At 52.6% G+C, this 20,822-nt stretch overlaps 1 protein-coding gene, 1 long non-coding RNA gene and 1 pseudogene across 2 annotated transcripts; 1 reads left to right on the top strand and 2 right to left on the bottom strand.

Moving 5' to 3' along the window:
- Positions 1 to 3,344: 3,344 nt before the first annotated feature.
- Positions 3,345 to 19,995, top strand: LOC147959385 (uncharacterized). Its single transcript, XR_015609963.1, has 3 exons — positions 3,345 to 3,480; positions 7,880 to 8,387; positions 19,699 to 19,995. It is a non-coding gene; the product is annotated as an uncharacterized LOC147959385 (long non-coding RNA).
- Positions 4,076 to 4,954, bottom strand: LOC125519777 (uncharacterized). The gene has a single exon (XM_048684546.2). The coding sequence runs from the start codon at positions 4,927 to 4,929 to the stop codon at positions 4,216 to 4,218; it is 714 nt and encodes a 237-aa protein (XP_048540503.1). The 5' UTR covers positions 4,930 to 4,954; the 3' UTR covers positions 4,076 to 4,215.
- On the bottom strand, positions 5,543 to 7,859 carry LOC125519778 (uncharacterized; annotated as a pseudogene).
- Positions 19,996 to 20,822: the final 827 nt, after the last annotated feature.

Below are 20,822 nucleotides of genomic sequence, written 5' to 3'. Positions count from 1 at the left end.
CGCACAGCAGTCCGGTAGCCCAAAGTCTGCAACGGGCCAACGAGGTAATTCATGACCCATTCCATCCATCAGTTTCTTCAGCACGTGAGTACACCACAATCCACAGAGTTAGTAATAGTACGTATACGTATCCATGATCCATCCATGCTCCTGATGACCTGATCCATCCCCCAAAATCCCAATTTGACAATTTCAGTAGTATATTTTAGTTTTTATTTACTATGTACGTATTCAACTATCCATCCATCAAAAAAAAACTATCCATCCATGTATGTCTACTAGGGTTCCAATCATCTGATATATAAATTCTTAATTCTTTGTACACTCTTTTCTTCATGATTTTAGGACATTATCCTGCCCTGTTGCCTAATAAGAAGCAATTTTTGGGTGCTGAAAAAAGGAGAAACAAAGAAAGAAAGTGATCCGAAACTTCAACCACTGATTGGTTCTTTGAATAAGTACTTTACATTGTTGACAATGCAATTCTTTCATTGACCAGTCGCTTTGATCAGTTGAAGAAACTTGAGGTAATCATGTCATATTAGTTTCATTTTGCTATCTTTTTGATATTATTGTCGTTGATGGGGTCGGTTTGAAATTAGTTATTATTGTTGTCGATGGAGTCTGTTGAATTATTATAGTCAAATTTTAAACTAAAGATGTATGGTTGAAAGTTACATAGGGGCCCATGTCGCCGAGTTCGCCTAGGGCCTCCCAAAACACAGGGTCGGCCCTGCTCCATTGTCACCGGCTCGACACCTTGATCTCCATCGTTGCGTCATGGTCGTCTCACCAACTATTTCTTCTACAACTATCGTTAACGTATAGTGATAAAGTAAAGCAATTACACGGCGTTTGCATTTCATACAATAAAGAGACAACCATAAGGCTCCTACCGGTTGTCGGTAACTTTTACAAAATATGATCATCTCTTACAATAAGTATATCACATCATGTCTTGACCATATCACATCACAACATGTCCTGCAAAAACAAGTTAGACGTCCTCTACTTTTTTGTTGCAAGTTTTACATGGCTGCTACGGGATTCTAGCAAGAACCATTCTTACCTACGGCAAAAACCACAATAGTGATTCATCAAGTTTTCTGTTTTAACCTTCTTCAAGGACCGGTCGTAGTCAAATTCGATTCAACTAAAGTAGGAGAAACAGACACCCGCCAGCCACCTTTATGCAAAACTAGTTGCATGTCAGTCGGTGGAACCGGTCTCATCTGCGTGGACATGTAAGGTTGGTCTGGGCCGCTTCATCCAACAATACCGCCGAATCAAAATAAGACGTTGGTGGTAAGCAATATGACTAACACCGCCCACAACTCTTTGTGTTCTACTCGTACAACCTACTTGGGGTCTTCCCTAATTCGGCATCCCCCTGCTATAACTGCCGGAAGGAAAAAGGGAAGAGGGAGAAGAGAAGGAAGGGGGGGCGAACCCCTCATCTCCTTCTCCAATTCGGCCTCCTAACGTAAGGGGGGCGCGCCACCCCTTGTGGGCTGGTGTGCTCCCCTCCCATGGCCCATGTGGCCCATATGTTCTCCCCGGGGGTTCCGGTAACCCCTCCGGTACTCCGATAAATACCTGATACACTCCGGAACATTTCCGGTGTCCGAATACTATCGTCCTATATATAAATCTTTAGTTCCCAACCATTTCGAGACTCCTCTCCATGTCCGTGATCACATCCGGGACTCCGAACAATATTTGGTCACCAAATCATATAACTCATATAACACAATATCGTCAATGAACGTTAAGTATGCGGACCCTACGGGTTCGAGAACTATGTAGACATGACCGAGACACATCTCCGGTCAATAACCAATACCGGAACCTGGATGCTCATATTGGCTCCTACATATTCTACGAAGATCTTTATCGGTCGAACCGTTATGACAACATACGTAATTCCCTTTGTCCATCGGTATGTTACTTGCCCGAGATTCGATCGTTGGTATCTTCATACCTAGTTCAATCTCGTTACCGACAAGTCTCTTTACTCATTCTGTAATACATCATCCTGTAACTAACTCATTAGTCACTTTGCTTGCAAGGCTTCTTATGATGTGTATTACCGAGAGGGCCTAGAGATACCTCTCCGAACTCGGAGTGGCAAATCCTAATCTCGATCTATGCCAACTCAACAAACACCTTCGGAGATACCTATAGAGCATCTTTATAATCACCCAGTTACGTTGTGACATTTGATAGCACACAAGGCATTCCTCCGGTATCCGGGAGTTGCATAATCACATAGTCGAAGGAATATGTATTTGACATGAACAAAGCAATAGCAATAAAACCGAACGATCAATATGCTAAGCTAACAGATGGGTCTTGTCCATCACATCATTCTCCTAATTATGTGATCCCGTTATCAAATGACAACTCATGTCCATGGTTAGGAAACCTTAACCATCTTTGATCAACGAGCTAGTTTAGTAGAGGCTCACTAGGGACACGTTGTTTGTTTATGTATTCACACATGTATTAAGGTTTTTGATCAATACAATTTTAGCATGAATAATAAACCTTTATCATGAATAAGGAAATATAAAATAACAACTTTATTATTGCCTTTAGGGCATATTTCCTTCAGGTGCAATACCAACTTCCCAGACCTCTTCGAGGAACTTCATACCTCCGCGCGTGGGTCCCGCCACACTAGATGGATGGGCATTGGGGTTCTTGTGTGGCCTCCGTGGATGATTCATCATAAGTTTGTGATTGAGCGTGCCCCTCTTCGGCAACCGACTGATGCTCTCTACAAAATGTGTGGCTACTTGCAACTATGGAAACCGCTTAGCCGTGGTAGCAGGATGCCATCGACATCTTCACTTCAGATCTTCAGGCGCTGACTCTTCGTTTGGCGTTGCCGCTTCCTCCACCACCTCCTGAGCCGGATTAGTCCCTGGGACTCACCGCATTGACGCCGCTTATTTATTGTGTACTATTCAGGGCTTGTTGAGTTGTGCCCTCAGTAAAACCCCTTTTTCATACTTTAGTGAGTGAGTGAACAAACACACTAAAACATGTCTATATACATCCGATTCATAAAAAGTTAGAACATCTTATATTTGTGAATGGAGGGAGTAGTTATTTTACAAATACATGATTTAGTTTGTAGAGAGATGCATGATTTTTTTAGGCAGAGAAATACATGATTTTTTTAGTAAGAGCTTGATTGCATTATATTGAATTTTGCTTGTTCATGTCGTTTGTCAATTTAGTTTGGATGCTGCTCATGGGCCGAGTCAGAATTCCATGTCAGACTGATTGTGTATTCAATGGGCCAAGCTAAAATGGACTCTGGCCTCATCAAAACACAGAAGAAATTCCCCTAAAAAACACACACACAGAGGAAAGAGGAAACACAAAAAAATTGTGGTGGGGAAAATGAAGAAACGGAAGATGCGCCGCCGCGGAGGTCGCCGCCAGCGTCCAGCCTGGTTCTTTCTCCACGAGGTCTCCCTCTACTCCCCGACCTTCGACTAATAAGTTGCGCAATTGCGCTCTCTACCACTCACATATCCGCTTACGTGAGTACTTGTAAGGGAGACATCTCTTCTTTCTTGTTTATCATTTACAACATCCATTGGCGTTACTGCATGTAGAATGATATGAAAACAAGCGAAATTTGACGCCTGCTAAAGTTTTTGCGACCGAATCTTTCTCAGATTATTGTGAAACGTTAAGAACGGGCAAAATAATCCAGGTGCTAGGGTACATGCTTGTGCCATTTTTGGGCTCTGGATTCGTAATAATGTACATTGTGATATACTACTTGAATGATACTGTAGAAATTCAATTAAAAAAAGTTCCATATCCGTTCTGAAACAAGAATATTCAATTCTAGTGCCAGACTGCACATCCATGTGATGTGAGGGGGTGGTGGGGAATCTGGGTAATTAAATGGATTTATTCTGCTAAACACAAGATTAGCCCTTGTGGCTTCGACCTGGCATGTTTAATGTACGCACAGCTAGATCCACCAACCATAATTGTCAAAATTAAGTATACTTGCATCACAAAACACATCTTCAAGCATGAAATGGTCAAATGGATCAAAACTTTGGTTTCTCTTTCTATAATTTGCTGTACATTTCTACTGTATGCATGTTGGGAAAATTGTACCAAGGTCAGCTACTCCTCAAAAAGGCGGATGCTAATCGCATGGCGTCAAGAGTGACTAGGGAGTATCTATGAGCTAAGAATGTTTAGGAGAGAAACTCTGTTCCGGACTAATTTCCTGAACAGATGGCCTGCTTCACTCTCAAGATCTCCCATACTGCATTCTAACTCCTGCAATTGCTCCTCCTCAAAAATAGCTGCCTTTTTCTTGTGAAATGCCTTGGAAACAAGAGATTGTTTAGGCATGTCGATTTGCTTCGACAAGAGGTGGAGTGTGGACTCAAGTAGAGAGGCCGTCAGCTCCCTCGCCTTGGTCAACAGCCTGACCATTCCATACTCTGCCTTGATGGAAGCAGCCTTGTTGCATGTCTTCTTGAAATGTTTCTTAGCCCTCTTTGCCAAGCGGGTATAAGACTGGATCTTGGCTTGAACGGCTGCATCATCTCCTTTTTTTAGAGCCACTTGCAGATCTTGGATGATGGTCTTCAACTCGACGAAGATCTCTTGCATGGTGCTGCAGAGATCCATCAGCTCAAAAGAGCATTCCATCTCTCCATCCAACATCTTCCTCTGCTGGGAGGAGCTAACTTGGTTGCTTGGCAGGCAGATAATCTCTTCAACACCATTGTAGATGTTTCCAAGCATCCTCAGACCACCACACATTGTGCTGATGGTAGCAGAGGAAGAGATGCTTGCCTCTAGGCTGTGAAGCTCTTGCTCAACTTCAGCCTCGCTAGCTAGAGGCCTAGATGGCAAACTTGTTGATCTTAGGTGGCAAGCCATATCTGATCTTGAAGATTTTGCTTGTATTGTGGTTGGAGAGAGGAGAAAGCAGAAACTTTTAGTTTGCTGTGTCTACCATTCTGCCGAGACCTATTTATAGAGATGTGTGGAAGCAGTGGCATGCCATGCACTTTCGTCGAGATGAGCAATCACATTCCCATGTTCCAACTATTGGCAGCAAGAATGAGCTGTGTGGCTGAGTCTGTTGCTGGACGTGAGTCCACTATTAGATAGTGGAGGGGCGAGGGAGGGGCTGATGCCTCTGCAAGGGTTTCACCGCCGGTGTAACCCAACGGGAGTGATGCAGAGGCCTCGCATGCAGGCGGGGTGGGGGGTTACCAGCTCCATTTCAAATTACACCATTTTAAAAACTAAGGATTGTTTTTATCAAGGAGAGATGAAATTATTTTAGATAGCTTCAATACCCAGATATTGATTTCAAAATGGAGATTTAGTTTTTGCTGCAGTAATTTGTAATTTTCACATATGTATCTGTTCTTACACAACAAAAAACAAATAACAGCGACACTTCATGTACACAAAACAAGATCTGGCAAATAAGGATCTCAACCAAACTATTATGACATCACAAAAATATATTGCGGGCACGAAATAGATCAAAATTTGGGATTTGTTTCTGTAATTTTTTGTACATCTGTATTGTATATACATCTGGGGAAAATGTGAGATTGGCTAGTCCTCAAAAAATCGGATGCCAATAACATGATATGAGTGACAAGGCTCCTGGAGATCTATGAGCTAAGTATGTTTAGGAGGGAAACTCTGCTCTGGATTAATTTCCGGAACAGGTGCCCTGCTCCACTCTCAAGATCCCTGATACTGCACTCTAAGTCCTGCAATTGCTCCTCACAAACAACAGCTTTTTTCTTGTGAAATGCCTTGGAAACTAGGGACTGTTTAGGCACTTCGATTTGCTTCGACAAAAGGTGCACCACGGACTCAAGTAGAGAGATAGTCATCTCCCTTGCGTTGATCAATAGACTGACCATTCCGCTATCCATCTTGTCCGAAGTCGCCTTCCTGGTAGTCTTCTTGAATTGTTTACCAGCCTTCTTCACCAGTCTGATGTAAGACTGGATCTTGGCTTGGATGGTTGCATCATCTCCTTTTCTTAGAGCCACTTGCAGCTCTTGGATAATGGCCTTGAGCTCAACGAAGATCTCTTGCATGTTGTTGCAGAGATCCAGAAGCTCGAGAGAATATTCCGTCTCTCCATCCAATATCTTCCTCTGCTGGGAGGAACAGACTTGGTTGCTTGGCAACTGGATGATCTCCTCAACAGCACCGTAGATGTCTCCAAGCCTCCGCAGGCCATCGCACATCGTCTCGATGGTGATGGATGAAGAGACACTTGTCTCTAGGCTGTGCAGATCTTCTTGTACTTCCGCCTCAGTGGTGTGATGCCTTGAAGGCAAGCTTATTGATCTTAGAGCAAAAGCCATATCTGCTTCGGAAACTAATCTCTGTATTGAGTTGGAAGGAGTGAGGACTTTAGGAGGAAAGAGCAAGTGTTGTCTTGATGTGTATAGTCTTGTCTTGAGACCTATATATACAGAGGATGGATGTGATGCAGCATAGTTTCAATGGTAGACAAAGGGAATCATGAAATTTTGTATTCCAGATGCTGCCGATCAAGGTTCTTGATCTGGGAGCAGCGTAGTGATTAAAACATTATAGCTGTCTAACTCTTAGCGTGTTACACTGGTGCGCTGGCTATCTTCCCGGTGAGATGTCACGTTGTCATGTTTCAGTGATGAACAGCAAGAATCTTCTTGGTGGTTTATAATAATGCTGGATCCTGGTGCAAGCACATGCATAGCTTTATCTATGTGTTTTTGCTTGCATCGTCGGTGCAAAGCTGTTCTAATTACAATGTCAAACCTTGATGTTTGGTGCTGGCATGTTTAGGTGGCTTTGAGCAAGATCCACTGTACAAGGATAGTCTGCTTGTTGTTCGTTCAACATATTGTCCCCTTCTTTTTGGGTTTTGTATGTCAATTTCATATTAAGTAATTGTACCGACGAATTTGCAATGTGCTTTTCCTGTTCTAATGATCTTTTACTTTTGCAAAAGCGTGCCGTAAATCATCTCCAAAAAATCTCCAATGTAAATATATATTTATATAGTGACATTGTACATAAGCAAAACCTTGTTGGTACTGAATTTCTCCAAAAAAGTTGATTATATTTTGTTTCTTCCTTACTGCTGGAATGATCTTTCGTTGAGCATATGAGGCTATCCGCTGTCATGTCTCCATTATTTGCAGCAAAGTCATCTGCACGAGATGCAGTTTGTTCATGGATCAAAACAGGTGGCAGCATGAAGCAAAATGAGGAGGAAGCAACCTTGTTGCTTCTTTGTTGTACCTGCTAGATAGGAGGAGTTGACTTCAGAATTCCTACCTAACCTATTTCAGCGATCCGTCGAAATAATCCACGTGTTCTACAATTTTGTAGTGCATTGCGTGCATCTAGCTGACCTTATCACATTGTTATGTTCCAAGTATTGACAACAAGAATCTGCATAGATATCTAATATATATGTGGGCACGAAATGAGCTGGTACAGCTTTAGATGGCTTGTCAACTCTTGTCTAGATTGTTGGTGCTTGGATGTATAACTTGTATTAGTCATACAATCCGTTTGTTGGTCATTTGCCACACCTGTTCAATGTCCAGACTTTTCTTGTTGATTCAATATATTTTTCCCATTTTTTGTTTCTTGAAGCATTTCCCATGTGAGTAGCATGGGAATTTCCTCGAAACCACAGAACACAAACGTCTAAGGTGTGCTTCTGGCTACATAATTATCCTGATCTAATAGTGTGAGTTCCATAATAAATGCTTGTCTAAAGTCAGAGAGCATTTTTATTTAGTATAAAGTTGTGTTAAGAAAACGTTATTCTCTCCTGAACCGTTCCACGTTTCAGGTGATTGTTCCATTGCCAGCTACATATCAATATCAAGTATATATGATCAAATGGGAAGTGGTAAAGAAGACAACATTACACCAAATCCTGCAAAGAAGCAAGCCGCCAGGATATAACGTAGACGACAGTGGCATCTGCATACATGAAGACAAAAATTGACCAAAAGGGATGTACCAAAAAGTTGGTTCTGATGATATGTTTTGCCATTTATATTTACATTGGACTTTAGTGGGATGATAAGCAAATCCTCTAAAAGGTGGACGCCAATCACAGTCACAGGTAATTGCAGTTGGGCCTCTACAAGCTGAGAGCACTCAGAAGAGAAGAGAGACTCTGTTCTGTATCATTTTCCTGAACATGGCCTTGACTCCACTCTCTAGATCAGCGATGATCTCCAGTGCCTGCAACAGATCCTTCTTGCATGCGGGTTTTCTCTTCTGGAATGTCTGGGAGACAATAAGACACCACCTGCCAGAACCTAGCATGGCCAGTGGTCTCCTGTGCTTCTGTAAGTATCCTGATCACCCTGCTATTGTCATTGTGATCAAAACCAGTTACCTTCCCAACCTTCTTGACATGTTTCTGCATCTTGCTTGACACAACGGATGTGGGACAGAATCTTGAGCCGCACGGCCGCGTCATCTTCCCTTTTCATAACCAAATGCAGCTCCTGAACACTCATCTTTACCGAAAGAGGCTTTCGCCCCGCTTTATATATAAAGCAAACCACCAGAGCCACAAGATCCAACAAAGGTTCACACCGCACACACACGCAAAGGTAGCACACTCACAAGGTCCACTGAGGGTTTTGCCGAGGGCACAGCTCAACACACCCTAAATAAACGAAAACAGGGTAGCATCGGCCACGAAGGGCTAATGCGGCTCAGGCGGAGGTGGAGGAAGCGGCAGCTCCAGGCGGAGGGCCATCACATGAAGATCTGCGATGAGGATGTCGATGGCGTCTCGGTCTTGAGGACAACTAAGCGGTCACCAGAGCTGCAAGTAACCACACATTTTGAAAACCGCGTCAGTAGCATGTCGAAGGGGCGCACGCTGGATCACAAGTTTATTGCGGACCGTCCAAAGCGTCCAGGCAAGCACCCCAATACCCAGCCTCCTAATGTGGTGGATACGTTGTGGAGAGGCTTGGATTTTCACAAAGAGGCCGGAGAAGTTGTTGTTACCCAACGTCCGCCGACCGCCGACCACCTCCCGGAAGCAACTCCAAAGGAATTGCGAGGACACGCAGGTGAAGAAGATGTGATTCAAGTCCTCTTCCGTCCTGCACAAGGGGTATATCCCATCGCCATGACCATTTCGCTTGAGTACCTCCACCCCTGAAGGCACCCGTCCCCGGATCCATTGCCACAGAAAGATCCAAATCTTCAATGATAGTCTAATCGCCCAGATTTCCGCAAGGGTCTTTGGGCCGGGAGCTGCCGCAATGGCCTGGTATAGCAATTTGGTGGAGAACCGACCCGAGGGCTCCAGGTGCTAGGAGATGCGATCGCTCGTCCGATCCATATCCGGGGTCTGCAGAGCAATGCACTCAAGGAGTTCCTGTCACGCGACAAGTTCCGGTGGCCCAAATGGCCGCCGGAACGCGAGGCGCCCTAAGTCAATAAGGGCCACCTCGACAGAGATCCTAGGCTCCACCGTGATGGAGAAAAAGTCTAGGAACCGGGCGGCGAATGGGCGATTCCGAACCCATGTGTCAAACTAGAAGAGTGCAGAGCCGCCGGACCCCACCGAGATGGAGGTCCCGATGTGGAGAACTAGAAGCAGTTGTATGATGGATTGGCAGAACTGAGAGCCGCACGACCACTGACAGAAGGCGAGCGGTTGGCCCCAGAGATATTTGTTCTGGATGATGTCAAGCCAAAGGCCGCCCTCCCCATTCGCAATCCACCACAACCATCGAGTCAGCAGGGCAATGTTCATGCATTTGGAAGACATGATACCGAGCCCGCCTTGGTCACGGGGTTTGCAAATATCAGGCCAACGCACCATATGGTATTTCTGCTTGTCGCCCTCCCTAGCCCAGAAGAATCTCGCCTGATACTTGGCAATCTCATGATGGAGGGTCTCATGGAGGCTGTAGAAGCTCATGATGTATAGGAGCAGGTTGGAAAGTGAGGAGTTGATGAGCATCGTCCGAGCCGCCTTGGACAACCATCTGCCCTGCTATGGTTCGACACGGTGTTGGAGCTTGGTCACCGACGGCCGTAAATCTGCCACGGAAAGCCAAGAGTCACTAATGGGAATCCCCGGGTAGTTTATGGGGAAAGATCCCAGCTGGCAATTAAGCCGGTCGGCAATGCTCTGGCGATCGGCAGGGGAGTAGCCCATAACCATCACTTTGCTCTTGTTGAAGTTGATCGTGAGACCCGACCATCTGAACCGTCGGCAGGGGACATCTGTTGGAAGCAGAGGAGGAATTTCAGATTAGTGATGTTGGCCGCAGAGCATTCCACCATAATAATGGTGTCATCGGCGTATTGGAGGGAGACCGCACCCCCTCCCACAAGGTGTGGGACCACACTACGGATATGACCCGCGGCCTTGTCTCGAATGGTAGCAAGAGCGTCAACCACCATATTGAACAAAAAGGGGAAGAAGGGGTCGCCTTGCCTAACCCCACATAGGGTGGGGAAGAAGGGGCCAATCTCCCTGTTAATGTTAACCGCGGTACGCCCATAGGACACCATCTGCATGACATGGGTGACCTAGCGATCGTCGAAACCCTTGCGGAGTAGGACTTCCCGAAGGAAGGGCCAAAGCACTGTGTCATAGGCTTTATGAAATCCAATCTTCGGGAAACCGCCTTTTGTTGTCTAGAGCGGACCTCATGAAGGACTTCATGGAAAACCAAGACCCCATCCAGAATATAACAGCCTTGGATAAAGGCCGGGGATGACTGATGTGGCCAGCTAATGAGGTCACCCTATTGGCGTACCCCTTTGCCAGGATGCGGAAGATCACATTGGTCACCGTGATCGAGCAAAACTAGCGAATGTCCGCGGCCCCAGACACCTTGGGGATGAGATTGTTGATCCCGTAGTTAAGCCACGACAGGTCGATGGAGCTCACATAGAACTCCTTGAAGAACGCCATCACTTGATGCTTAATGACGGTCCAGAAGGTATGGAAGAACTTTACCGGGAGGCCATCGGGGCCTGGGGTGGATGCCGGATTCATGCCCTTAATGGCCAACTGAACCTCCTCCTCGGTAAAAGGGGCCGTGAGAGCCGCATTCTCGGCCGCCTAGACACGCCGGTGCTCGACCCAAATATCTAGGGCCAGAGCCACACCTCCCTTATGGGAGGGTGAGAAGAGGGCTTTATAAAATACATCGACGTGCGTGCGAATCTCAGCCGCACGTTGGAGGAGGTTATCACCGTCCCAAAGGAGGGGAATAGTGTTATGGCATCGCCGGCCATTGGCGATGGCCTGGAAGTATGCCGTATTGGCGTCACCCTTGAGGACCCATCTCTGGGTACCACGTTGGTGCCAATAGGCCTCCTTGGTCGTGTAAATTACCGTCAGCTGGTCCTCAAGATCATACTAGAGCAGCCACTTGTCGGAAGACAAGCCCGAGGAGTCTGCCCGAAGGTCTAAAGCCTAGATGGAGTCGAGAAGTGCTTTCTTATGCTCCCTCAAATTCCGACCGAGGTTAGCTCCCCACAACTTCATAAACTGTCGTGCGCGTTTAGTGCAAAAGTGCCACAGCCGAGAGGGACCGGTGAGGGGAACCACGGGCCGCAATCCACCAGTCGCGGACAACCTCGACAAACCCATCCTGCTTAACCCAGAAAGTCTCCAATCGGAACCGTGGGGGTTGTGGCGGACGGTCGTTCTCCGAAGAGAGGAATATAGGGACGTGATCTAACCCGATCGTGGTGATGGCCCGGAGAGAAGCTAGGGGATAGCGGAGCTCCCACTCCGGCGTCACGAGGACACGGTCTAGGACGGACCGCATCGGGTCGACCTGGCGGTTGGTCTGGGTGAACCTGGCACCAACCCTATCTACTTCTCAAAGACCGAGATCCGCGATGTAGTCGTTGAACATCTGCATCCGAGGGTAGTTGACTAGATTATTGCTTTTGTCCTCAGCCGAGCGGATAAGGTTAAAATCGCCCCCAATCACCACAGGCAGTTGAGCGTCCAAGACCTTCCTCAGAAGTTCGTCGAGGAAGGCCTCGAAATGGCGGTGGTCGGCGAGGCCATAGACTATGAAAATCTCCCATTTGAAGTTGAGAGCCCTTTCAAAAATCTCCATGCTGACGAAAAACTCTCCCCTGTCCATGCCACCCACCTCGAAGGTGGCATCCTTTACGCCTAAAAGGATGCCACCCGAATGGCCTGTGGTCCCACTAGAAGGGAGCCAGTGCTAGGAAAACAGGTGAGAGCTCAATTGCTCAAGCTCCGGTTGGAATATCCGTACGCATGGTTTCTTTGATGGCCACTATGTCGATTCTCTCGTCTTGCATGTACTCGATAAGTTGGCGGCGGCGTCCATCCTGGCCGAAACCACGGATATTCCAGAAGAGCGTCCACATCAGGGGGGCCATCGGGGGGCTGCTTGACCTCAGGATGAGGGAGGCACTTTGCGCACGCAAGTCAGTGGTGCGGGAGCGGGTGCGACCACAGATCTCCACCACCTCCGTCGAAGTCACCCCATGCGAGGATGGGGCAGGGGTGGATCCGGAGGTGGTCGCACTTAGAAGGCGCGCGCGAGTCTCAGCCAACCTCCCATCCAGGATCCCGTGAGTGCGGATCACCTCTATCTGGACTAAGGGGTACCCACCTCCCCCTGAAGACGATCGCCGAGTCTGCGGCGACCTTGGCAAGATGGCCAAGCTGGGCCGACTCAAGAGCAGAGAATGAGCAATTGGAAGAACTAGCAGGAATGACTGGAGTACCTGTCTCGAGGTTCCGGGTTGTCGCCCGAATCTCCGCCCGCTCGGGGATGGACGGAGCCAGGCTGTTCGCTGGTCTGGCCGCGTCATTCTGAGCGCTGCGCCGCGAGGCCGTCACTGGAGTCGACGCGGACCTGACCCGCCTGGAGTAAGCCATAGCCCGTGGTGGGTGGGGGTGGGAGGCCACCGGGGTGGTCACCACCGTAGCCTTGGCCACCATCCCAGCCGACGGGGAGGACGGGGCAGGCACGACCTAAACCATGCAGCACAGCTTGCTCGGCGGAGGAGCAGTCGAGATGGCCAGGCGGGGCGGCGAGGAGTCATGGGCACGACAGAGGGGATCCATCTCGGGCTGCTTTGCGGGTGGCAGCACACTTGCAGCTGGAGGCCCTTGCCCGCACAGCTCCCCAAGTGAGAGCAGGACAAAACGCAGCGGTGCCGACTCGAGCTCGGGGGAGGCAACCACCGGGCCAAATATCGAGACAGCCGAGACGAGACGGTCGTCAGGGGTCTCGGTGGCAACGGGAACGGCGATGTGGAAGGCCCTGGAAGGGGAGCGCGGGGATGAAGCCGGGAGGACTATCATGCCCACACTAGATGTGTCGCTCGTGTCCGCCACAATCAGCAAGGAGCCAGCACCAGTCAGGGAAGGGGTTGGGTCCACCAAAGTGAAGGAGGAGGTTAGAGGGGAGCGGACGAGCGGCCCGGACAAGAGGAGAGGCTGCGCGACCCGAGTTCGATCGGCCCCGACCCACCACTCCTCGGTGCCGTCTTCGGAGGCTCGCTGGAGTTTGAGCGGCCACGTTCCGAAGTCTCATCATCATCCTCCACGTCGAAGAGTCGGGAGCGACGATGATGCCGCCCGCGGTATTCGTCATCCCCCCCCCCCCCCCCCGTGCCACTGCCAAAGATTCCGTCGTCCGAGAAGCAGGGATGACCCACAGGGTTGGGCGGCTCAGGGGCGATCTTGAGGTCGTAGCCTTAGTCCTTGGAAGACGCGAATGGTGGCCCGGAGCTTGGAGGAGTCCAGGGATTTGACCTTGACCCGAACCTCCTCCTTGCGAAGCGAGAGCTCATCAACCACGAAGACCTAGCCGAGGTTTCAAGACATGTTGGGGATGGCCCGCTCGAATCTCGCAATGTCGGGTAGACCCGTGATGAGGATCCATGCTGTGTTGAGGACAGCCACCGCCTTTGGGTCGAGCTTGGGCTCCGAGATGTCCACCACCAGCTTGTTGAGGGCCAGGGTAATCTCGGCGCTGCGCGTGCAGTAGTCGAGATGTCCGGGACCTCGATGTGGAAGAAGCCCATGCCCATACATCATCAACTCGGTCACCTCAAGGCGGGATGCCCGGAGTCCTTGCATAAGTAGCACATCAGTGGGTTGGTGCACGAAACTTGGAAGTGCCCGAAGAGCCCGCAGTTGAAGCATGGTGGGGCGTCGCGGTCGGCCACAGCCGCCGGCTGGGAGGTGGCCGCAGCCAATGGTGCCGAGCCGGAGGTGCCAGGGGCCGGATGCCCACCGGATGCGCGGGTAGGCCGCTTCTTCTTGGCACCCTGACGCCCGCAGTTACTGTTGCCCCCGTTCGAAAGCAAGAACTGGGGCTGGTTTTGCGGCGGTTGGTACCGGCGTGGCAGAATAGGCGGGGCGAGCTCTTGCTGACGGGCCGGGGGCTAGGAGCGAGCCGACGGGGCAGGGGAGAGGTTGCGATCCCGCCGACGCACGGGGAAAGGGGAACGCCGGCGGGAGGAGCGCCAGTCCTCCGCTGGGGGTAGAGAGCGGGTGCGGTTGTGGCGGTCAGAGCGACCCGGCGAGCGGCTTGCCGGGGAGCGGTGGTCCTCCCGCGTCGGCGAGCGCCGGTGGTCGCGGTTTTAGAGCTGTCGTCGAGGTCCATTCCCGCCGCTGGCCGTCTTGGGATGGACGGGGCTGATCCCGCCACGCGTCAAGACCCCATTTGGGGCGGACATCACGTCGCCCCACTGGGGCGGGAAGCAGGAGCAGGTGGTCGCTGAGCAGAGGCGGCTGGGAGCGATGGAGGAATGGGGAAACCCTGGGGAGGCCATATCGATCGATCCTAGGAGGCATAGCCGGATCCAGTGAGCCTGGACTAGCACGCGCTCGCTGGGAGCGATGGAGGAACGAGGACCTGGGGAGGCCATATCGATCGATCCTAGGAGGCATAGCCGGATCCAGTGGGCCTAGACTAGCACGAGCTGGTCCAGCTATCCGAGCCATGGCCCGAGAGGGGTGGGTGGAGAGCGCGGTGCCGGTCGAGGCCTGGCCCACCACCGGACGGCCCAGCCGATCCCAGCCCAACCGAGCGGAGGTAGGGTTGGTCGGGAGGGTTTCCCCTCCTCGAGCAGCTGGCGCCGTTGGGCAGAGCTCTGGCACCCAAGACCTATGGCGAATGGCGCCGACCGTGACATGGAATCGGGAGAAGCCAAACGCCACGATGAAAGGACTGAATGGGGTGCACCGACCTTGGAGAGCGTGCATTCGGGAGCAAATCCAACAGCGTGGCGCGCCGGCAGCGGAGACGACGGTGGCGTCCGACGATGGTGACCGCTAGGAGAGGCTAGCAGACCAGTGGTCAGAGCGGCGAGCAACACCCCAAGAGGAGCAGTTGCAGCGACAATTCCTGCCCCTCTAGGCAGCGCCTTGCCCCGATGACGAGCGAGCTGCACTCCGACGCCCACGACACGGATGGGCCGTGCGAGGGCAGCAGAACCCCCACCCCTGGGGTCTGAGCCGCCATCAGCGATGGTCGCCGTCACACATGCCGGGGGAGGGAGAATGCGGTCGCGGTGCTTGATGGAACGGCTGGCAGCACGATCGTCATCTTCCGCAAGGTCCGCCCACAACACCTTCACGGGCGTGGTAGGTGCATCCATCGGTGTTGCCGGGGAGCGGGGGGACACATCTGGCTGGCTGTGGGCTACGTCGGCGCTCGCCAGCGACGAAGATAGCGGGGGAGGCGAGGGAGGGGCGAGCGCTGTCGCCTTGGGGTCGCTAGAGCACTCGGTTGCCAGAACACTCATCTTTAGCTCTCTTTCATGGCATTGCATCGATTAACAATATGAGGGACTCCTCGAGCTCGTACTTCAACACCTTCCATTATCGAGCCTGGCAAATGGTCATCGGGCTGCTGGGCAAGCGCACAACCTCCTTAATGGGTGGAGGGGGGAACCCTAGCCGTCGGCCTCGCCCCCTTCCTTCCCTCCCTCGCTGCCGTCGGGCCACGCTGTCGGGCAAAGCCCGCCGGCGCCGGTGGCGGCAGGGCTCCTTCACTTCGCGCTCGGGCACGCTTAGTGTGGGTCAACGACATCCGGTGGTGCATCACGCTGGTGAGAGGCGCGGTGGCGGCGACGGGTTCGGGCGCGGTGGCGGCGACGGCGGCGGGTTCTGGCGCAGGGTTGCGAGCGCTAGGTGGCGATGCGGTGGGCTTCACGGGGTGGTCTCGCACCCGTGGCTGCGGTGGCGGATCTGGCGGGCTGGTGGCGCCTCGCCGGCGGGCGCGGGCGCGTCTGCTACGGCGTGTAGCGCGGTTGACGTCGCCTGCGTGCCCGTTCTGGCGCGGCTCGCGGCACCTCTTCTGCTCATCTCCGGGGGCGGATCTCGACCACTCCGGCGCCCTTGTCTGTCGGCGGACGGTCAGGGCGTGCTCCTCGCGCTCCTGTCCTGGCGGCCGTGGTTGGGCGTTGCAGGGGGCGATGTAGGGAGAGTAGGCAGGAGGGATGGGTGATGAGGCCACCCGTGACTGGCAGGGGTGCCAGTTCGAGGTTTGCGTCACTCCTCACCCTTTCCCCGACCTGGTGCCCCCAGTTCCAATCTTGGCGCGGTGGCGGCGTGCCGGCCGTTGGCGGCTTCAGTTGTGTAGGGGTCTGCTGGCTGGTGGAGGCCCATCCCTTTCGATGGCCGATGATGTGTCAGGATGCAGGGCGGCAACTCTGTGGTGGGAGCTGCGGTGTTCGTGGGCGGTTCTCGTAGCTCGGGTGCGGCCTGGCAGCCTCAGTCGTGGTGTGGCAGGTCTCTCGTGATTTTCGCCCTCTGTATGGAGGTGGAGCGTGTGTGCCGGGCAGAATTCCCTGTCTAGCGGTGGTCAGAGCGATGGTGGTGATGCCCGCGGTTGTCGTCCTCTTACCGAAAAAGGGTTTTCCCCCGCTTTAGATTATAAAGCAACCATCACCGAATACATGCGAGATACCGAACAACGCACACACCGCATACACCCAAGGCAAGATACAAAGGTGCCAGGCACCGACACCACCCCACCAACAAACAATAGGGAGGTGAACCGGACCACAACGAAGCCAGGCCTCCAAAGCGATGCCTCCAAGAAGGGCACTACCATGGATAGCCGCCACCGCCCGATCAGCGAAGATCAGGTTTTCATCCAGAGCAAGACCGCAGAGTGGGAACGCCGCTACGGAGCCTTCATGAAGGGTACAGCGGCAACGGCCACCGCCACCGTCGGACTGGACAAGTGGTGTACCCTGGCGCTCACACCCCACTGGTGCACCTGAACTCCATCAACCACCCGCAACCATGCCACCCATGCGGCCATGGTTGCCCGCCCGCACCTGAGACGCACACTCCACCCATGAACGTCGCGCCTCCCGCCGCCTACCGCCAGAACCGCCGCCCTGCAACCAGACAACCCCGAGACCTACACAAAGGCCCCAACTTTGGACCAACCGACGGCCCTCGACCGACAGAACCACCCGCAGACACTCCGCTGGTAAACCTGCGCCAACCCGCCCGCGGATGAGGAAAGGGGGAGAAAGGGGAGCGGATGAATCCGGACCGGCACACCGTGCCGGCGACAGGTGACGCAACCGCATCGAGGCCACCCATCCCTCCAACCAAGCTCCCCGCCGAACATGAGGAAAGGGGGAGGAGGAGCGGATGCATCCGGACCGGCAAACCGTGCCGGCGACAGGTGGTGCGACCGCATCGAGGCCACCTATCCCTCCTACCAAGCTCCCCCGCAAGCACTCCCATGCCGCCCCTGTAACGCCCGGATAATCAAGCTACAGTAACCTCTGCTAATGATGCCTCGTCACCACTTTTACTGTTGTAAACCTCGCGTTGATTCAATCCCATTCGAATTCAAATTTCAAAATCAAAGCAAACAATAAAAGTTTTTCAAAATTTAAAACAAAAGTGTTCGGGAGATGCCATATTTTACATAGGTCAATATGGTGTAATAAACACAATTTTATAGACTGCCTAAGTATTTTAAAATAAATAAAGACAGAAAAAAAAAAGAGAGAAAGCCCCCCCCCCCCCGCTGGGCCAAGTGGCCCAGCTGGCCTCAGCCGACCGAACGGGCCGCCCCCCCCGGCCCAGCCGGCCACTCCCTCCCCTTATCCCTCCCACCCCCAGCGGAACCCTAGCCGCCACCCACTCGCCCCCCCCCACTCGCTCTTCCCCCTCCTCTCTCCCGATCCGGATCGGGATCCAGAGGAGCCGACGGAGCTCGCCGCCCCCCCCCACGCGAGTACGCCGCCACCTCGCCGCCCTCCTCCGCTCCGTCACGCGTCCCCGTCCCCTCCCCCACGACGCGCCCCCTTCCCCCGATCCAGATCGGATCGGGGCTCGCGGCGCCAACCGCCGCCTCGCGACCGAACGTCGCCGCCGCCGAAGCTCCTCCCCGGAGCGCTCCCTCGTCGGTCTGCGTCGTCTACGTCGACGCCATCGTCTCCGACCACCACCCCGACCCCCGTTGCCACGAACCCTGCTCCCCGCCGTGAGCCCCGCCTTGCTCCCTCCCTCTCCCTCGCGCGCTCGCACTCGTCGCCGCGGTCCCCGCCGATCTCGCCCGCGGTTGATGCGCTCCGGGCCGCGTCCGATGCGCGTTCACCGCGCACCGCCCCTGCCGTGGCCCGCAGCCCCCCTGCCGCCTCCGCTGCGGCCACCGAACCCCCCCCCCTACGCCGGCGACGCCGCTACGCCCGTGGCCAACTCCGGCACCCCGGCCCCCGCGCCCTGCTCCCCTGCGCCCGCATCTCGTGCCGGCCTCGCCCACTACCCCGCGCGGCCTCCCGCGCGCTACTGCGATCACCGCCGCCGCCACCTTTGACCCATGCCCCCGCCCGCACTACTCCGGCCGGTGGCGCCCCGCCCAAAACCTCGCCGGCGCGCTACCACCCCCACCGTGCGGCGGGCCGCGCCTAGACCGTCTCGGGCGCCCAGCATCCATGCCCGTTCGGGCGGTGCCCATGCTCGCACCGCCCTGTGCCCGTTAGGCCCTTGGGGCCACAGACATGTGGGGCCCGCCCCAGAACGTTTAATAAAAAAAAAGGAATTAAAAAAATATATATATAATAATAAAATTAATTAATTAATTAAGGAATTAATTAAGTTAATTAATTATAATTAGATTAACCTAATCACTAATTAACCTAAACAGAGAATGACAGGTGGGTCCCACTGGACCCACACGTCAGGTTGACCAGGTCAATGGTCAACGTTGACTGCTGACATCACTCTGATGTCATGCTGACGTCATCATTTACTATTCTGGATAATGTTGGATTAAATAATTAATTAAATTCCAGAAATTAATAAAATCTTTAGAAAATCATATCTTTTAATCCGTAACTCGGATTAAAATATTTTCAACATGAAAGTTGCTCAGAACGACGAGGCGAACCCGGACACGCAGCCCGTTTGTCCGCCACGCATCCCTAGCATAGCCAACTCGCAACTTTCCCCCTCCGGCTCCTTTGCCCGAAAACGCGAAACACCGGGGATTCTTTCCCGGATGTTTCCCCCCTTCACCGGTATCACCTACTACCGCGTTAGGGCACCTCTAACGCCGTAACTTGTCTTGTCATGCATCACTATGCATATGCTTGCATTATATTTATTGTTTCTTCCCCCTCTTCTCTCTCTAGACACCGAGACCGACGCCGCTGCTACCCCGTACGACTACGGAGTTGACGACCCCTCTCTCTTGCCAGAGCAACCAGGCAAGCCCCCCCTTTGATCACCAGATATCGCCTACTCTTCTCTATACTGCTTGCATTAGAGTAGTGTAGCATGTTACTGCTTCCCGTTAATCCTATCCTGATGCATAGCCTATCCTTGCTACTACTGTTGTTACCTTTACCTGCAATCCTAATGCTTAGTATAGGATGCTAGTTTATCATCAGTGGCCCTACATCCTTGTCCGTCTGCCATGCTATACTATCGGGCCGTGATCACTCGGGAGTTGATCACGGGTATATACTATATACTTTATACATGATACATGTGGTGACTAAAGACGGGTCGGCTTGAGGAGCACCCGCGAGTGGATCTTTGAGGCGGAGCGACAGGGCAGGTTCCGACCACCTAGGAGAGAGGTGGGCCTGGCCCTGGTCGACGTTCGCGGATACTTAACACGCTTAACGAGATCTGGGTATTTGATCTGAGTCTGGCCATTTGGTCTATACGCACTAACCATCTACGCGGGAGTAGTTATGGGTATCCCGGCGTCGTGGTATCAGCCGAAGCCTTCGTGACGTCAGCGACTGAGTGGCGCGCGCCGGATTGGACTGGAAGGCCACTAGGCTAGGTCTGCTTTCGGCCGCGTTCGCAACGTGCAGGTGTGCTAAGGGCGATGGGCCCAGACCCCTGGGCGCTTAGGTTTAGACCGGCGTGCTGACCTCTCTGTTGGTCTAGGTGGGGCTGCGACGTGTTGATCTTCCGAGGCCGGGCATGACCCAGGAAAGTGTGTCCGGCCAAATGGGATCGAGCGTGTTGGGGTATGTGGTGCACCCCTGCAGGGAAGTTAATCTATTCGAATAGCCGTGATCTTCGGTAACAGGACGATTTGGAGTTGTACCTTGACCTTATGACAACTAGAACCAGATACTTAATAAAACACACCCTTCCAAGTGCCAGATACAACCGGTGATCGCTCTCTCACAGGGCGACGAGGGGAGGATCAGCGGTTAGGGTTATGCTATGCGATGTTACTTGGAGGACTTCAGTCTACTCTTTTCTACATGCTGCAAGACGGAGGCTGCCAGAAGCG

The sequence above is a fragment of the Triticum urartu genome, chromosome 7A (genome assembly GCF_056163025.1).
Source record: "Triticum urartu cultivar PI428250 chromosome 7A, HENAU_Tu73, whole genome shotgun sequence".
Lineage (NCBI taxonomy): Eukaryota > Viridiplantae > Streptophyta > Magnoliopsida > Poales > Poaceae > Triticum > Triticum urartu.
The sequence above is the reverse complement of the archived record's forward strand: the minus strand, read 5'-3'. Positions and strand labels throughout refer to the sequence as shown.